Source organism: Dysidea avara, chromosome 5 (genome assembly GCF_963678975.1).
Source record: "Dysidea avara chromosome 5, odDysAvar1.4, whole genome shotgun sequence".
NCBI classification, from domain to species: Eukaryota; Metazoa; Porifera; class Demospongiae; order Dictyoceratida; family Dysideidae; genus Dysidea; species Dysidea avara.
The window spans coordinates 29,269,478-29,287,147 of NC_089276.1; the positions used below are offsets into that span (position 1 = coordinate 29,269,478).

Below are 17,670 nucleotides of genomic sequence, written 5' to 3' on the forward strand. Positions count from 1 at the left end.
AAAACCTCACCCCTGCACTGATTAAAGGCATAGCATGAAGCAACACAGCAACAACATTAACAGTTTGAAAGTCCAACCAAACAAATGTTTAACAAATAAGTATATTATAGCAATGTTTTCAGTTGTGGCTTTGAAAGAGTTTAGTAGAACATCATAGCATCATGATCAGTAAGCTGAGCCTCATCATCATCATCAACATCACCCATTTCAACATATAGTTTATTGTAACATTCAAAGGTGGCTGTCTTAGCATCATCATCAACACCTTTAAAGGACACAACACACACCATAATCCACAGAGCACAATTTAACACTACCCATCTACCAGTGTAGCATGTATTTCAGTAACATTAGAGGTAATCTACACAGTACTTTGTCTAGAAATGAAGCTGGCTTTCTGTTTGTCATCACTGTTTGAATGGCGCACAGTTTTAAAACAACATTTCTATGTTAGTAAGCCAAATCTCCTGGCAGAACCATTCAAGTAGCTGAAGAACTACCATGCACTGATATTTCCTGGCCTTGCACCTCAAAGTCAGAGGAAGTTTACCGTTCACCAAGGGATTTATATGTATCTAGGCCTACATCATTATGCCAGCGTAATAAAAGCATAATAGGCTGGAGTGCCATGCTGTAGTATATTAGGTGGGTATTTCAACTATGGAGCTTAATTCCATGAAAATAGATCAATACTGCCTAATTGAGCAGTCAGTGGAAACTACACTCAGATGCATTGTACATAGATCAATACTCTCTAATAGAACAGTCACATATTGTAGTGAAATACTCTAATAGAGCTTTCACTGATTACAATGTTCTAAGATAATTGTATGAAAGTTGTTGACCTAGGAGCACAATGCAAGCTTAATGGGAACACCGAAGAAGATAACAGGTGAAAATTTTGGGAAATTCCCGAAAGCATGTTAGGCAAAAATTTGAGCATATTTGACTCAGGCCTATTTATTGTTAGGTTAGGTAATCCAAAGGCTGCAGCATATGTTGCTGTCAGACCTTCAGTGCTGGTCACTGTAAAGTACTAATAATTATACAACCAAGTACTAAAGATAATACGAAATGCGGTTAAAATTATGTCATAAATAAATAAATAAATAAATAAATAATTAATAATTAATGTTCTCGAAAACTACAAGGTCTAGAGACATGAACTAACTGGGGATTTATTCGCCTGGGAATGAAGGCACAAACGTATAATTGTCGCGCCCATTTGTGTCGATGACCTGACCATACGTGTAATTCTATATAACACCCAGTACCACACCCTTGCTTATTTACATATTGTGTGAAGGAGAAGATTAGTGATGTCCGTGGAGTGACAGCAGGAGAGCCAGAGGCCACTTTACATGTAAACAAGAAGATTACAAGTAAGTTTTTATGTTTTTAATGCCTCAAGTCTCCATACCAGCTGATTCATTCACATTAAATATGTAGCTAATTAAACAATACAAGAAAACATTAAAACACATGCCCCGCTCTTTACAATACAGTTATATATAAAATACAAGTAAACAATCTTGTCTTGTGTAGCTGGCATGGCGAACTCCCTTTGTGTTGGTGTCAGGCAATTCAATAATAGCTTAATCTTTTTTGCCTTCACCTGGCTTAGTTACTTGGCTCTGGCTGGTTTGGCTGTCTTGGTTCATCTGGCTTGCATACTCCTACAGTATTGTGTAGCTATATCCTGCAAGTTGTGTATACATAATTATAGTGTGTCACCCATTACTGTGCCATTGCTACATATACTGCAATAATGTATAGTTCTCTCCTGTATGTTTTGTATACATATACTGTGTACACATCACTGTGCCATTACCACTCCGATGATGTACTGGCACTTAGCTACTGGTGGCCTTTGGTTACGATGCCACTACCGTGTTATATCTGTCATTACTGTGACATATTGAGTTGATTTGGGATCGTGCCTTCACCACTAATAGCCTCACCAGGGGGCTGTCACGTTAGTGTATGTACTTGGTTGTATGTGATGCGGTCCTAGTAATTATACAACCAAGTTCTAAGAATAATACGAAATGCGGTTAAAATTACGTAATAAATAATAATGAATGAAATAAATAAATAAATAATAAATAAATAATGTTTTAGAAAACTACAAGGCCTAGAGACATGAACTAAGTGGGGATAGATTTGCCTGTAAATGAAGGCAAAACTGTATAATAAGTATGCCTGTTCGTGCTGATGACTTGACCGTACGTGTAATTCTATATAACATCCAGCACCACATCCTTGCTTAATTACAGATTGCACAAAGGAGAAGATTATTAAACATCCACGGAGTGATAGCAGGAGAGCCAGAGGCCACTTTACACATAAACAACAAGATTACAAGTAAGTTTAAATGCTTGTAACTGTGTATTTTGTATGCAGGATATGCACTCCAGTAAACAACCAGAGGGGCGTAGGAAGATATTTAACTTATGGGTGCCCAGTGGTAAAGCTGAAGACCAAAAATAAAAAAGGTCTCAAGTATGATTGCTTTATTAAAGTCATTGACTGCTCTATTAGAGTATCTCGATCTTTTCAGTGATATATAGTACATTGTACTGAACTGCTGATACCCATTAGTTACGCCACTGCAAATATTTATGGGTGCCCAAGCACCCATGGCACCCATGCTTCCTATGCCCCTGAACCAGCTGATGCCTAGCTGGGATACCAGCTGCTTTGCTCGTAAAGAACCAGCTGATGCACTCGTGAACAACAAGGTAATGAGTAATGTAATACTTGTAGTTGTATTCTACATCTTCATCCTTCATTTGGCTTGCTAGTGGCTGGAATTATTTTCCACCTGGCTTAACTACTAGCTACTCTACCGTGAGTCTGTAATTAACAAGAAGATGCATTGCTGCATATACAACAATGTGTAACTATCTCCTGTATGTTGTGCATGATTGTATACATAATATTATAGACTGATCACTGTGCCAACTAGTGCCAATGCCACACTGCTGATATACTGGCACATCACCCGCAGTGACCTCTAGTTACAATACGGTATGTTGTGCCATACTGGCTTGATTGGGATCGTTTGCTAATTGTGCCATCACCATGTCCCTTGTTCTACATAGCCTCACTTCACTGCTAAGTCATTTTCAGAGACAGGTCACACCTACAATATAAACTTTCAATATAGCTAACTTAACTTGGTTTTTGTGTAGGTTGTGTTTAGTACTGTGGTTGTCTGATGCCAGTTAAACTCCCTTGACTGTGTATGTATGCATATGTATCATTTCCTGTGCATCTTTTCTACATTATCTGAATACACTGTGTTGGCCATGCATTGTTTGTACATGCCCCATTAGTAGGTTGTCCCGTTGGTGATTGTACTTGGTTGTATTTGCCCCGGGCCTAGTAATAATAATTATACAACCAAGTACTAAAGATAATACGAAACACGGTTAAAATTACGTTATAAATAATAAAATAATTAATGTTCTCAAAAACTACGAGGTCTAGAGACATGAACTAACCGGGGATAGATTCGCCTGTGAATGAAGGCACAACCGTATAATCGTTGCATCCGTTCATGCTGATGACTTGACTATACGTGTAATTCTATATAACTCCCAGTACCACACCCTTGCTTAATTACAGATTGCGCAAAGGAGAAGATTAGCGAATGTCCGTGGAGTGACTGCAGGAGAGCCAGAGGCCACTTTACACGTAAACAAGAAGATTACAAGTAAGTTTTTATGTTTGCAACAGTCTCAAGTCTCCATCCCAGCTGTCAGTGGATTCATTGACATAGCTAAAATATGTAATTGAACAATACAAGAAAACATTAAAGCACATGCCACGCTCTTTACAATACAGTTACATATAAAATACAAGTAAACAATCTTGTCTTGTGCAGCTGGCATGGCGAACTTCCTTTGTGTTGGTGTCAGGCTCGAGCACGTGCTTAATCATTTTTTCCTTCACCTGGCTTAGCTACTAGGCTCTGGCTGGCTTAGCTGTCTTCCTTTATCTGATTCATCTGGCTTGCATACTCCTACAGCATTGTGTAGCTATCTCCTGCAAGTTGTGTATGCATAATTATAGTACGTCACCCATCACTGTGCCATTGCTATACCACTGATGAACCTTATTTAGCTCTAGTTGATGTTGATACTGTGCTGTATATTGGCTAATAATTTGATGTTCCCTAAATGTATTGCTGCATACAATACTGCAATAATGTATAGTTTTCTCCTGTATGTTTTGTATACATATACTGTGTACACATCACTGTGCTATTACTACACCAATGATGTATGTACTGGCACTTAGCTACTGGTGGCCTTTAGTTACGATGCCACTATTGTGTTGTATCTGTAACTACTGTGACATATTGAGTTCATTTGGGGATCGTGCCTTCACCACCTAATAGCCTCATCGGGGGGCTATCATGTTGGTGTATGTACTTGGTTGTATGTGATGTGGTCCTAGTAATAATAATAATAATAATAATAATTTACATCAACAATAAACTGAGAAGGAGGAGGGGGTGAATATAAGTGCAGTGAGTCATGGTTATTATATACCATGTGTCTGCATGCACTACACAGCAACTTGTGTGCACACAAGCTCACTGCTTACACTTAATTTGCCATGGTTTGGCATGGTATACACACTGGTAGCCTTCCTCTCACATGTCGGCCTTCTCAACAATCAATTGTGGGGCTTAGTAACCTTAGTATATCCCCAGGACTTGTTTGTTTATATTAACAAATGTAGGAGCTGCCACTAATTATTGAAGTTGTGAAGTATGTCTATAAAATGAATCCAGTGGTTGAAGTCTTACTGGCTGGGGTGATTGATCATACAGCATAGCAAAGGTTGTTGGCCTGAATCGGCTTTGGCAATTAATTATACTGACACCCACACACCATAGTTACATGAAACTTCACAAGCACCGCAAGGTGTATCCCTCAAACCACAGGTGAGTAGCTATATACATATACTGTATACCTGGTTATTTTTGAACCAGAAATTTTGTAGGAACAGTAAAATCCAAATTTTGAAGGTTTTAATTTTGAAGAATGCATATTTCAAAGTACAGGTGGATTTCAAGTAAATAGAAATTCATGTCAAAAATTACAAAAATACATAGACTCTATATGTGCTCACCTTACTGATGGAATCGAGGAAGGAATAATCCCCACTTTTTCACACTGGAAAGAAGACTGAGTTATTTATAAGTGGAGTAGTTAGCAGCTTCTGGCGAGGCAAATGGCTCAATCATGGTACAGCAGCAGATGGCATGGATTCCCAACAATGGCTATTCTGGATAGTTTACTGGCTATTGATGCAGTAATGATACTATTCTATAATACTGAGCTTAAACTTGTAAAGAATACACCCTCTGGAATACACGAGCATTGTGCTGTTTGATCATGTGAAAGCATGCTATTTTTACTTGTGGGAATTTATTTTGGAAGAGAAGGGCCTCTTCAAAACATCTGAAAAAAAAACCCTTTGAAAATAACCAGCTATACGGTATACCTACCTGGAAACAGGTGAGTATATACGTATATATATTCACCTGTGGTCTGAGGCACATGACACTAATAATTCCTGTAGTGCAGGCTGATAGCTTGCAGCGGGCACCAATCGTCAAAGCTAGTTCAGGCTAATAGCTTTTGCTGTGCTGGGTGATCAATCACCCCAGCCAGTAAGAGTTCAACCACTGAATTCATTTTATAGACATACCTCATGACTTTGATGATGGGTGTCAGCAGGTAACGTTCCTCCTATGTTTGTTGATATAAATAGACAAGTCCTGTGGATATACTAAGATTACTAAGTGCCACAATCGATTGTCACTACCATTTTGAGAAGGCTAACTCATGAGAAGAAGATTACCAGAGTGTATGTCTACTGTGCCAAACTATGGTGAATTAAGTGTAAGCATTGTTACTAAGTTAGGTTGTGTGCATATGGGTTGTTAGTATGTGTGCAGTGTAAACACATGGTATGTACATATTATATAAACCATGGGTCACTTTGGTGTATTGCACTTACATACACTCCTCCTCCTCCGTCATTGGAAATTCACTGTTGATATAACCCCTCGGCTTTGCCTTGGGGTTTATCAACAGTAAACTTTCTCTAACTTTGGAGTCGAGGTGTATATAAGTGCAATGCACCTCGTAGCCACGGTATACTATTACATATATGTGACTGGATTTTGGAATAACAAATCGCACATTAGAAGTTTCGAGATAAACGGTTTTAAAGAATTCAAGTCTACATAACTTGCCAAGGATAGCAAGCACGTAAGTGACATTTACACAAAAGATGCATCAATCTATTACCTTTCAGGCCACATCCAGCATTGTAGTTGCTTGTAGAGTTTCCCACCAAATAAGAGAGTAGTTGGAAAAGTGAAGTAGTATCACGAGTGCTCACAAAGGGGTGGAGGGTGGGGGTGGTGGGGAGGGCAAGCGATAGACTTCAAAATGGAGGCATACCATGATTGGACTCCAGAGATGAGATTTCAGGGCTGTTCTGGCTCCTTAGTGGCTAAAATGTAGTGAAATCAACAGAGAAAACATCTGGCCAACATTATCAGGCTGTACCAGGGGCGGCGGAACCAGGTAGGCAGGGTAGGAAAATGCCTACCCAACTTTTAGTGGTAACTATTGAGCCATGTTCCAAGTCCATAGAAAGCAATCTGGTTGCTCAGATTTTTCAGGATCACTTTTGGTTATTATCACTCGAGATACTCTAATAGAACAGTCATCGATACCCTAATAGAGCAGTCAGTGACTATTCATTCCATTAGACTATATTAGCTATGCATTAGTGAAATTGTCTCCAGATTCAATCGCATAAAGCAATTTTTCAAAAAATTTTTGGAGCTAGCCTAAGCATGCTGCAAATGCTGGTTGTGCTTGCACAACTATGATGCTGGTGGTGGTCATAGAAGTATGATCTTACAGTCGCCTACCCAACTTGTAGACACTTCCTCCGCCCCTGTGTCCACCAGTAAACCACTGATTCTTGCCAAACCAGGTCCTTCACAGGGCCTGAAACCGCCATTTGAGTACTCCACACAGCCCAGAAAAGACATCTGTTAAAACCAGCCTCAAGTAGTTTGAGTAGTACTGAGGGTCAAAACTAGTAGTACGATAGTGTAGCTATCCACTGGTGGTGTTAGTTTGATTTTGTCTGATGTGCGATTTGGATCAGTTTTGTACAATCTGATCACATATATGCATGGAATCTACACATTACAACAAATTTCTAGCATACAGTATGTGTGGACTTGTGTCACTTGCATCTGTTACACTACCAAAACAAAAAGGACTATTAGCTAAGTATAGGATAATATGCAAAGACTATAATATAAGTAGGGTCACTAAAACTATTAAATTTAGTACAGCTTTCAATGTAACATGCATTTAATATTTATTTATGCAGCACAAGAAAACTATTACTGCACATACCCATCAACTTACTGGAAGGTTGTTGAGCCTCAGTACCTGGTGTTTGCATTGTAAATCCTCCAATCTCATGCTGTGTTAATGAAGATGAACACATATATAGCGATAAGACAATTAAAGGTAATTTTATACTTCCCAAATATGTACTTCAGAAATAGCATTTATATGTGTAAGTTATTGTTTGATTTTTGTGCTCTATTAGTAACCCTAAGGATGGTATGTAATCATCAAGAATTGATGTGATTACATAGGGTTTCTAAATAGTACAAATTCATGGATCTAAACAATTTAAACTAGACATAGAGTAGAAACGTATCAAGTCAAGGAGTTGGTTTACTTGGTGAATTATGCTACTGACACTTTGTGTATACCATACCGCTGCCATTGCATAACATAACCAGACCTTTCTGCCAACTTCAGAAAAGCTTCTTTGAAATTATGTAGATGTGTAGTAAGCTTAACGTTGTTTTGTTTGCCAATATTCCCTGAACAAAGTAGTGCTCAATTAGAGCTAAAGTAATGAACTGGTAAATGATGTATTGATTTTTCAGAAAATTTTCAACAGTGAAGAACTAAAACAAGGTGCAAGTGTTGACACAGTAGGACAGAACGCAAGCAAAAGACATATGTGTTTGAGAAAAACACTCCAAATCATGAACACAAGTGTAATTCCTTGCCTGCATCATAATACGCTACAAATAAAATTTTGATATATACTAACATAGCATTCAATTAAACAGAATTTAGTTTAATAGAAAAGTCATCACAAGAGCATAATAATTATAATGTATAAGGTTCAGTTTAAAATGCATGTGCTAAGGTTATAAATTTTATGCAAAATGCAATACTTCTGGCAAAAAGCTGGATAAAATAAATGACTTGCTGGAAGGAGTAGAGTGATCTGAGCAAAAATCTACTTCAGATGAATGCAATTCACTAGTGGGTATTTATTGTGCTTTAACTACCTCAAAATTGGCTATATGCTAATCTTTAAAGCATACCGTGCTTGATACAGTCCAAGTTTAGCAGTCTCCAAGTCTACATTAAAAGGTTTCATTGTTGGGTATTTAAATACAGCTTGTAAATAGTCTACTATCATAATTTAGGTATTTGCTATTTTGTCTGATAGAAGTGATACTGCTTTTTATAGTGTACATGCATGCTCACTGAAGTGGAGTAATCTTTCTTAACAATGTTTCTATATGGTAGAAACTTTTGGACACTCCTTCAGTTTACTGTGCACACTCAAACACATAAATTTAAAGCTATGAACATAATATATGTACTATGAAAGTGGGTAGATGATTTGCTTTATTTAAAAACATGTTACATATGCTATCCATAACTACACCTCGGGACTAACCTGATAGAAAGTTGGCTCTACATTGTCTGACTTCAGCATAGATCTTAAACCTTCTTTGACCTGATACAGTAACAACAAGTATAAACATGGTATACACATACTACTGTACATGACCAGAGATTATATGATTCACTAGAAAATGAACATTGAATGGTATTTGAGTAGCTAATGTTGTAACAATAAGTTGTGTGTGAAAGTCATAACACACTATTTGAGTTTTCCTTAATAAGAATCAGGAATGATTCCATAATAATAAGATGATTTTCAGAAATAATTAATAATAATTTTTACTTGCAATATAATTAGTAGACTGCTAAGTGATAATTTTGATGAAGCACCTTGATCAATGGCTCCCCAATACATTTCTAGTGGTTTTATTTGTCAGGTTCTTTGAGCATGATATGGTGGCAATTTTAATGACAACATAATAGAAATAGTATGAATCAAGCAAATGTTGTACCAAGTTTAGTGCTTTATCAAAAAGTGAATGATTTTTCACTTAGTTGCTCTACTAAATATAAAATTCTCTTGGAGACATTTCTCAAACACTGTTAGCATAAAACTGGAAAAAGATCAAGATACTCTAATAGAGCATTCACCTACCCTAATGAAGCAGTCACCCAACTGTGATGTGACTGCTCTATTAGAGTATCTTGATCTTTAAGCTACAATTTATGCTGCTAGTAATGGCCTCTACAGTTGCAGAAGAAAACAGATGTATTAGCTGTATTTTAGAAATCACTCCAGGGAATAATTTTGGTGAAAAAAAGAATTGTTATAAAGAATAATAGGGAGATTTCAAAATAAATTCCGCGGGTCCCTGTTTATTGCCAAAGTTGTACAAAAAATATTGCCCAGCTTCAAATTATACATGGGTTAGTAATGGTAATATCTGTTTGGCATTTATGTGATCTGCATAATTATATATACACATTACAACAGCTGTACGCTACCTCTTTATTCCTCATCACAAAGAATATAACGATGGAAATTCCCTGTGGGCAAAAGCAACATGAGAACATACAGTGACTGATTAATATAGTGAGGTTGTCTATTATCAAAACATGCTAATATTGAGGGTTCACACCACATTACCACAATATAAACAAAGATAATCTATAATTATAGTAAGCACATTATGCAGTTTACCTAATATGCAATATGCAAGATTTTAAAAGATTTTTCATGCTTTGTGTGTTATAGTGGTCAGTTTGTTGCATACCAGCAGTGAGCACAGTATGGTGAAGATCCATGGAAGATAAGTTGATTCTCCATTCACCACAAACAATAATCCCACAATCCAAGTAGCCCCAATCAGTGGAATTATTATCACCATGCTCCACAGTATGTACCTGTATTTGTAAAAGAGAGTGAGTAAAATAATTGCTTAAAGGGAATACATGTATATAAATCAACGTACTTCTGATCATCAATAGGTTTGTTTCATGCAACATACGCACTGTAATAATCAGTACCTTGCTTTGACAAGCCTCAGTAGGAAGTCCTCATCTGATTCATCATGTACTGTGTGATGTGTTTTCTTTAATTTTTGTATCTTTAAGACTGCTACAACCAACAGAAGGCAGTCAATCTGCAAGGCAACATTATAAGAAATTCTATATACTATCACTGCTGACCAGCAGCATTAGCACAACAGGTACAATGAATGTGTATATAGCAACTCCTTCTATATCTGATATCCAGCACCTGCAAAATGAAACAAAGATTAAATTTAAAGTCATAACAATACAATACACTGTAAAAATAAGTGAATGCAGTCGCAAATAGTGAACATCACTGTATATTTTAGTGACTGTTACTAACAATTTACAGTGATGTCCATTATTTGCCAGCGTATTCAGCTGCAGTATCACTACTTATTTTTTACAGTGTAGGTGTTTCTATAGAGTTCATACTGTAGGTGTTTTATAAATTTTCTGACAGGATAATGGAGCAAAAGAAAAGTGAAAGGAGTCAACTTTGCAATGAAAGTTACACAGCAGACATGCATTATTCCCTATACTTGAAACGCAAAAAACTTACCCACTATATGAAGAATGCCATTCAAGATGCAGACACAGTAAAAGTGATAAAAAATTAATACACATTCTGGAATACTTTTGTGGGTGGTAGGGCAAATGTAATCTGCACACGTATGTTTCTGATGAAATTATACATGCATGCATATGCTGTACCATTGGTCTACATACAATAATTGAGAGAAAAATGTATTTTGGCTCCTGGTTGTAATATGTTTGTGATGCCTTTGTATAACTCTAAAACTACATCTTCACATTTAACAAAAGAAACATGGTTACAATGCTTCTTTACCAGGTTCTAGCCTACATGAAATTATGTATTATATTATTGGCTTGTTGGTCTGGAAACTTTTAAAGGAATTTCCATTGCACAAGTTGAAAACTTTTAGTATATCTGTATTCCCAGGTGTATTTAGTGTCTATATCTGAAAAAAACTTACAGTCTCCTTTGGTCATTCTCATAGATTCCGTAGTCGTTGTGAAGTATTCCAGCAGCAATTGCAACTATTGGTATTGGAATGCCTGTTGAGACAGCACAATAGACAATAGGAGTAAATAGAATACCCATGCACACCATACTGAACTTACCCCAACATACAATTAGGAAAAAATATATAGATTGGAAAAAGCCACTGTATGATTCTGTAAACAATATCAAGTTGGCAGTGACTACCTCACACACTGTCCAGCAGAACACAACTAAGATGAAGTAATGGATGAGAGCAGCAACCACAGTACAGGCAATCTAGAGAACAAAAGATGTGCACAATTACATTATGGTAATGTGTTGAAGAGTAATTGTGAGACAAAATCAGGCTAGTACCACACACATCCAGTTTTATGACTTTGAGAGATCATAACTCAGTGTAGGAATATGCCATCAGCTTATTAAATTTGAACTGTGATTTTGGCAGAAACATGTAAAACTTTCAGTTCAATAGCATGCTGGAAGGTCCTGTTACAGTCAAAGGATTGGATGTGTGTTGAAGCCTAGTTTTGTCACAATTACATTACAGATCAAAAGTGAGTTATCAAGACACACGGTAGTGTGTCGTGCGGCCCAAGAAGTCGGCGCGCCACACCGTGAGCATATTAACAGGAAGAAAGAAAATGCAATTTTCACACCTATGTAGCTCGGTGATCCCTTATCCGATTGGAACCAAATTTGCTAGAGATGTGCCGCCCAGTTAGGGGAGTCTACATACCAACTTTGAAGAAAATCGCTCCAGCCATTTCCGAGATACGAGCGAACAAAATTTCGTTTCAATTTCTTCGTTTTTTTCTTCATCTTCATTTCGCACACTTCGCAAAATTCACCATAAAACACGAATTCGTGCTCGGATTGGGCTGAAATTTGGCACACTTAAAGGGCTAATTAAGGCGGATCTCCGTACCAGCTTTGATAGGAATCCGATGAACATTCACGGAGTTACGACCGATTATTTGCGTAAAATAAGGTCGAAGGTCTGTCACGCCTACAGGGTAAACCCCTTGGAGGAATCAGTTGAAAATTGATATCTAGATGGAGCAACCATCGTAGGAGTGCCTTTTTGTGGTTTGAAAGGAATCGGGATAAAGACCATGGAGATATGACACAAAACCCAACCTGTGTCAAAATTACGCGATCGATTTTTATGAATAAAAAAAACTATTAGTTATCGTGTCTACCAGGCAAACCGCTTAGAGCAACGAGCTGAAAATCAGTATGTAGCTGGAATAATCATCATAGAAAGTCCTTGCAGTAGTACAGAAGAATCGGTTTACAAATCACTGAGTTATGATTCAAAAGACAACTACGTGCAGCAAATGCGAGATCGAGATACTCTAATAGAACAGTCACCCTAATAAAGCATTCAGCTGCATTTATAATTTACTCAGTTATATTACATTGCAAGTTATTTTGTAGGGAATTCAGCTACAAACAAGTCATCCTGTAGTCAGATCAGCTAGAAGAAGGTACCTAATAGAGAGTTCAGCTACAAAGAAGCCATCATGTAGAGAGTTCAGCTCAAATAAATCACCCTGTAGAGAATTCAACTACAAACAAATTGCCCTGTAGAGAGATCAGCTAGAAGAAGTTACCTTGTAGAGAGTTCAGTTACAAAGAAACAATCATGCAAAGAGTTTAGCTGCAAACAAATCACCCAGTAGAAAGATCCGCTATGAACAGATCACACTGTAGAGAGTTCAGTTAGAAACAAGTCATCCTGTAAATAGATCAGCTAGAAGAAGTCACTTTGTAGAGAGTTCAGCTATAAAGAAACCACCATGTAAGAGAGTTCAGCTGCAAACAAATCGCCCTGTAGAGAATTCGGCTACAAGCAAATTACCCTGTAGAAAGATCAGCTAGAAGAAGTTACCTTGTAGAGAGTTCAGCTACAAACAAATCACCCTGTAGAGAGTTCAGCTAGAAACAAGTCACCCTGTAGAGAGATCAGCTAGAAACAAGCCACCCGTAGAGAGTTCAGCTAGAAGAAGTTACATTGTAGAGAGTTCAGCTACAAAGAAACTACCATGTAGAGAGTTCAGCTGCAAACAAATCGCCCTGTAGAGAATTCGGCTACAAGCAAATTACCTTGTAGAAAGATCAGCTAGAAGAAGTTACCTTGTAGAGAGTTCAGCTACAAACAAATCACCCTGTAGAGAGTTCAGCTAGAAACAAGTCACCCTGTAGAGAGATCAGCTAGAAACAAGCCACCCGTAGAGAGTTCAGCTAGAAGAAGTTACATTGTAGAGAGTTCAGCTACAAAGAAACTACCATGTAGAGAGTTCAGCTGCAAACAAATTGCCCTGTAGAGAATTCAGCTACAAACAAATCACCCTGTAGAAAGATCAGCTAGAAGAAGTTACCTTGTAGAGAGTTCAGTTACAAAGAAACAATCATGCAAAGAGTTTAGCTGCAAACAAATCACCCAGTAGAAAGATCCGCTATGAACAGATCACACTGTAGAGAGTTCAGTTAAAAACAAGTCATCCTGTAAATAGATCAGCTAGAAGAAGTCACTTTGTAGAGAGTTCAGCTATAAAGAAACCACCATGTAAGAGAGTTCAGCTGCAAACAAATCGCCCTGTAGAGAATTCGGCTACAAGCAAATTACCCTGTAGAAAGATCAGCTAGAAGAAGTTACCTTGTAGAGAGTTCAGCTACAAACAAATCACCCTGTAGAGAGTTCAGCTAGAAACAAGTCACCCTGTAGAGAGATCAGCTAGAAACAAGCCACCCGTAGAGAGTTCAGCTAGAAGAAGTTACATTGTAGAGAGTTCAGCTACAAAGAAACTACCATGTAGAGAGTTCAGCTGCAAACAAATTGCCCTGTAGAGAATTCAGCTACAAACAAATCACCCTGTAGAAAGATCAGCTAGAAGAAGTTACCTTGTAGAGAGTTCAGCTACAAACAAATCACCCTGTAGAGAGTTCAGATAGAAACAAGTCACCCTGTAGAGAGTTCAGCTAGAAACAAGCCACCTGTAGGGAGTTCAGCTAGAAGAAGTTACATCGTAGAGAGTTCAGCAGTTTAGCTGCAAATAAATCGCCCTGTAGAGAATTCAGCTACAAACAAATCATCCTGTAGAAAGATCAGCTAGAAGAAGTTACCTTGTAGAGAGTTCAGCTACAAACAAATCACCCTGTAGAGAGTTCAGCTACAAACAAGTCATCCGGTAGAGAGATCAGCTAGAAGGATCACCTTGCAGAGAGGTCAGCTACAAAGAAATCACTCTGCTTCATCCTTTCTTCTTCCTGTAGTAAAGAAAAAAATGATAGGTTAAAAAGTGCTAAAGCCTGCCATAGGCCGGCTTTGGGGTATACAAATACAAAAAGAAGTGAAATCTAATCCAAAACAGCCAAGCTGTAAAAAAAGAGTGCGGCCCTGAGAAAAGCTATGGTGAAAAAAGATGTGAAATCTAAGGTGGCAGCCAAGAAATGGCTGTGATGGTAGGTTAATGGTAAAAATTTTAATAATGCCAATTCAGGTGAATTTTGTGCCAAGACCAAGTGGCACCAAATTCACCTGAATTGTTGTTATTAAAATTTTTACCATTAACCTACCATCACAGCCATTTCTTGGCCGCCACCTTGGATTTCACATCTTTTTTCACCATAGCTTTTCTCAGGGCCGCACTCTTTTTTTACAGCTTGGCTGTTTTGGATCAGATTTTATTAATACTTTATATACACCAGCTTTGGATACTACATACAAAAGTTACTAACAAGTCAAATAACTATTCGTTTGGCACAAATTTGACTATAGGTGTTACAGTAGTTTGAGCAATGCTGTGTCTTAAAATTAGTGAAATGATAAAAATAGAAATTCAGTAGTGGTGCTAATTAATTCATGTCACATGTAATTGATAGATTCAGTCACATACAGTATGAGAATATGCACATTAGAGAATGAAAAATTATTAAAATATGTTTCTTTTAACCAATTGTAAATGTCATTACCCCTAGTTACTTACATCGTCTTCTTTGGCAAGCCATATTCCACCAACAAACACAAAGCAAGCAATCAGCAGAGCAATACAGAGATTAAAATGGATCAAATTGCTCTTTTCTCCAAATGTGATACCCCTACATTTGATATACAGTAACACTATACATAAAACTGCTTTAGTTTGCAGTTTATACATATACAATACACACTAAATGTGTCATTGGTTAGTAAAAACAGTTCAATCACAATATGTCTGTATACAATATTATATGCTTGCATTATATATGCGTGCCATTACAATGATGTGTGCGCTTGATAACTGTTTTCCACTTAACTTCCTGCCACATGCATGCACTGATCATGCTAAGTCTACTCTCCCCAACCCAGGAAATTTTGAAAACTGGTAAATATCTTTTGAAGCTGACATTCTCTTGGCATTTGTTAAGAACTTGTTAACATATAGGCTGCTTTTGCTCGCCTCTGATTGTAATGAATGAACACTGAAGAGTATATGGAAAGGGGGAAACTATTAATGAAAGTTACATTATCAAATGGTACAGTAGTACCTAGGTAGGGATTGCCTACAAAATTTCATGTGCTGCCCAAAATTCTGCCTTTAAAAATCACCCTAGAGACATTTTATGCAATGAAAATTACCTTTATGGAATAATACTAGTCCAAATAATATATAAAACAGCTATAAATATAACAAAACACTTACATGTGGCTGGATATAGAATTTTTAAAAATTGATAAAAACTTGAATTATAGTCTCACTGCCTCAATGACCACATTTGCAAGGCAAGTGGCCAAACAAAGCAGCGTTACTAACACTCCATTCACACTACCTTCTAACCTGGGTAGAGCACAGAACTGTTTGAAATAAAGGACAGTGTGAATCAATCAACCCATGCCGAATTGGGTCCAGCATGGCATGACAAAGAGAGAGGTGGGCTGGCATGGGTTGGCTCGGTATAGAATACAGTGTGAATGCATTCCGAGCTGGCCAACTTGGGCTAACAATAATATTTGCTTCTGTTGGCCACACAGTGAGTAGACCTCTGTATTAAAACTGTTCTTCAAAATGGTTACAACATACCATACTTCCGGTAGACTCTTTTGACAGTTACGCTCTGACTGCATGTTGATGTTACTGGCAAAAGGAGCACCCACTAGCTTAAATATGGTGGCTATTACATTGTATGACTTATTCCAGCTGGTTCTACACTTTGTAATTCCTCACTACAATCCCAGTGCATTATTTTATTAAGCACCTAAACAATTAAAAGCTTATTATTTATTGTGCACTTGTTTTACCTCATATTATTTGGCGTGTACTATTGAGCAATGTCTGATGCAGCAGTGTAAACAAGAGTCAACCCAAATTCAATAACCTGAGTAGAAAGCACTCTGGTTAACCTGGATAGTTTGAACAGGGTGTAAATGTTTGAGAAGCTGCCCATGTAATAACATGTGCTCACGTTAATTAATCTGACCATTTGTTAAAATGGCAAATGACTAACTTTAAGTCAAGAATGTACCACAAACATACTTGAACACTCCTAATGCTACAATAGCAATTAGCACACAGATGATGCACACTCCACATCCAATGTATGTGATAGGTGGTAAGGGATCAACTTCCTGTTAGCAAAACAAAACCATTGTTAATGTTTACTATGTTACAACAGATACTGTATATACTATTTAGTGTGAAAATGAAGCTACTGAATAGGATCTGTCTATATCTCTAGACAGGTTGGCTTTTTGGGATTGTCCCCCATGTAATGTGTGCCTCTATTTCATGTACCATTATATTGTTGGTCAAGATGTCAACAGACACTCATTTTAAGTGTTCTAGTAAACAACATGGAATATTCTACAGTGCTGTATGTAATAGTTTAAAATCATTAAATTTATTATTCTAAGTAGTGGTGAACTATTGCAAAGAATATTTTCAGTGAGTTTTTACCAGCCCCCAAAATCCAAAACCTGAGATTACTGAGTGGTAGGGTAGGAATCTCCCCTTCACTTTATCTGATGTAACCTAACCTTTATACTGTAACATACTCATCATACTAAGAGCTAACTAGCACTAGCATGCTAAAACTAACCCAAATGTTTGTCACTACTATAGGCCATAATACAGTTCCTGACCTATGAAGCTCAGAGCAGGTTACAATTAAAATAAGCACGCCTTAAAGAGGCAACCCATCTACAGCAAGCTGCATTTATTGCAAATTCATGTAGAGTATATTAAATCACAGTATAACATCTGGTGTAATGATCAGTTGTATCAATATATTGATGAGTCTTTACTGCTATAACCTTTTGTATACCAGTTTACCTGAGTACACAAGACTCAGTGGAAT

At 37.4% G+C, this 17,670-nt stretch overlaps 1 protein-coding gene across 2 annotated transcripts in view; it reads right to left on the reverse strand.

Moving 5' to 3' along the window:
• Nucleotides 1-21: 21 nt before the first annotated feature.
• The window catches only part of LOC136255849 (fibrillin-1-like), a 146,449-nt gene continuing 128,800 nt past the window's right edge, over nt 22-17,670 (reverse strand). For both annotated transcript variants that reach the window (XM_066048736.1, XM_066048735.1), the window contains exons 85-95: nt 16,851-16,942; nt 15,324-15,435; nt 11,454-11,610; nt 11,306-11,387; nt 10,464-10,533; nt 10,302-10,417; nt 10,049-10,178; nt 9,780-9,821; nt 8,827-8,886; nt 7,479-7,536; nt 22-265 (exon numbers count right to left, since the gene is read on the reverse strand). In XM_066048736.1, the coding sequence (XP_065904808.1) occupies nt 141-265; nt 7,479-7,536; nt 8,827-8,886; nt 9,780-9,821; nt 10,049-10,178; nt 10,302-10,417; nt 10,464-10,533; nt 11,306-11,387; nt 11,454-11,610; nt 15,324-15,435; nt 16,851-16,942 (1,044 nt within the window). In that variant the 3' untranslated portion in view covers nt 22-140. The remainder of the gene's footprint in view (nt 266-7,478; nt 7,537-8,826; nt 8,887-9,779; nt 9,822-10,048; nt 10,179-10,301; nt 10,418-10,463; nt 10,534-11,305; nt 11,388-11,453; nt 11,611-15,323; nt 15,436-16,850; nt 16,943-17,670) is intronic.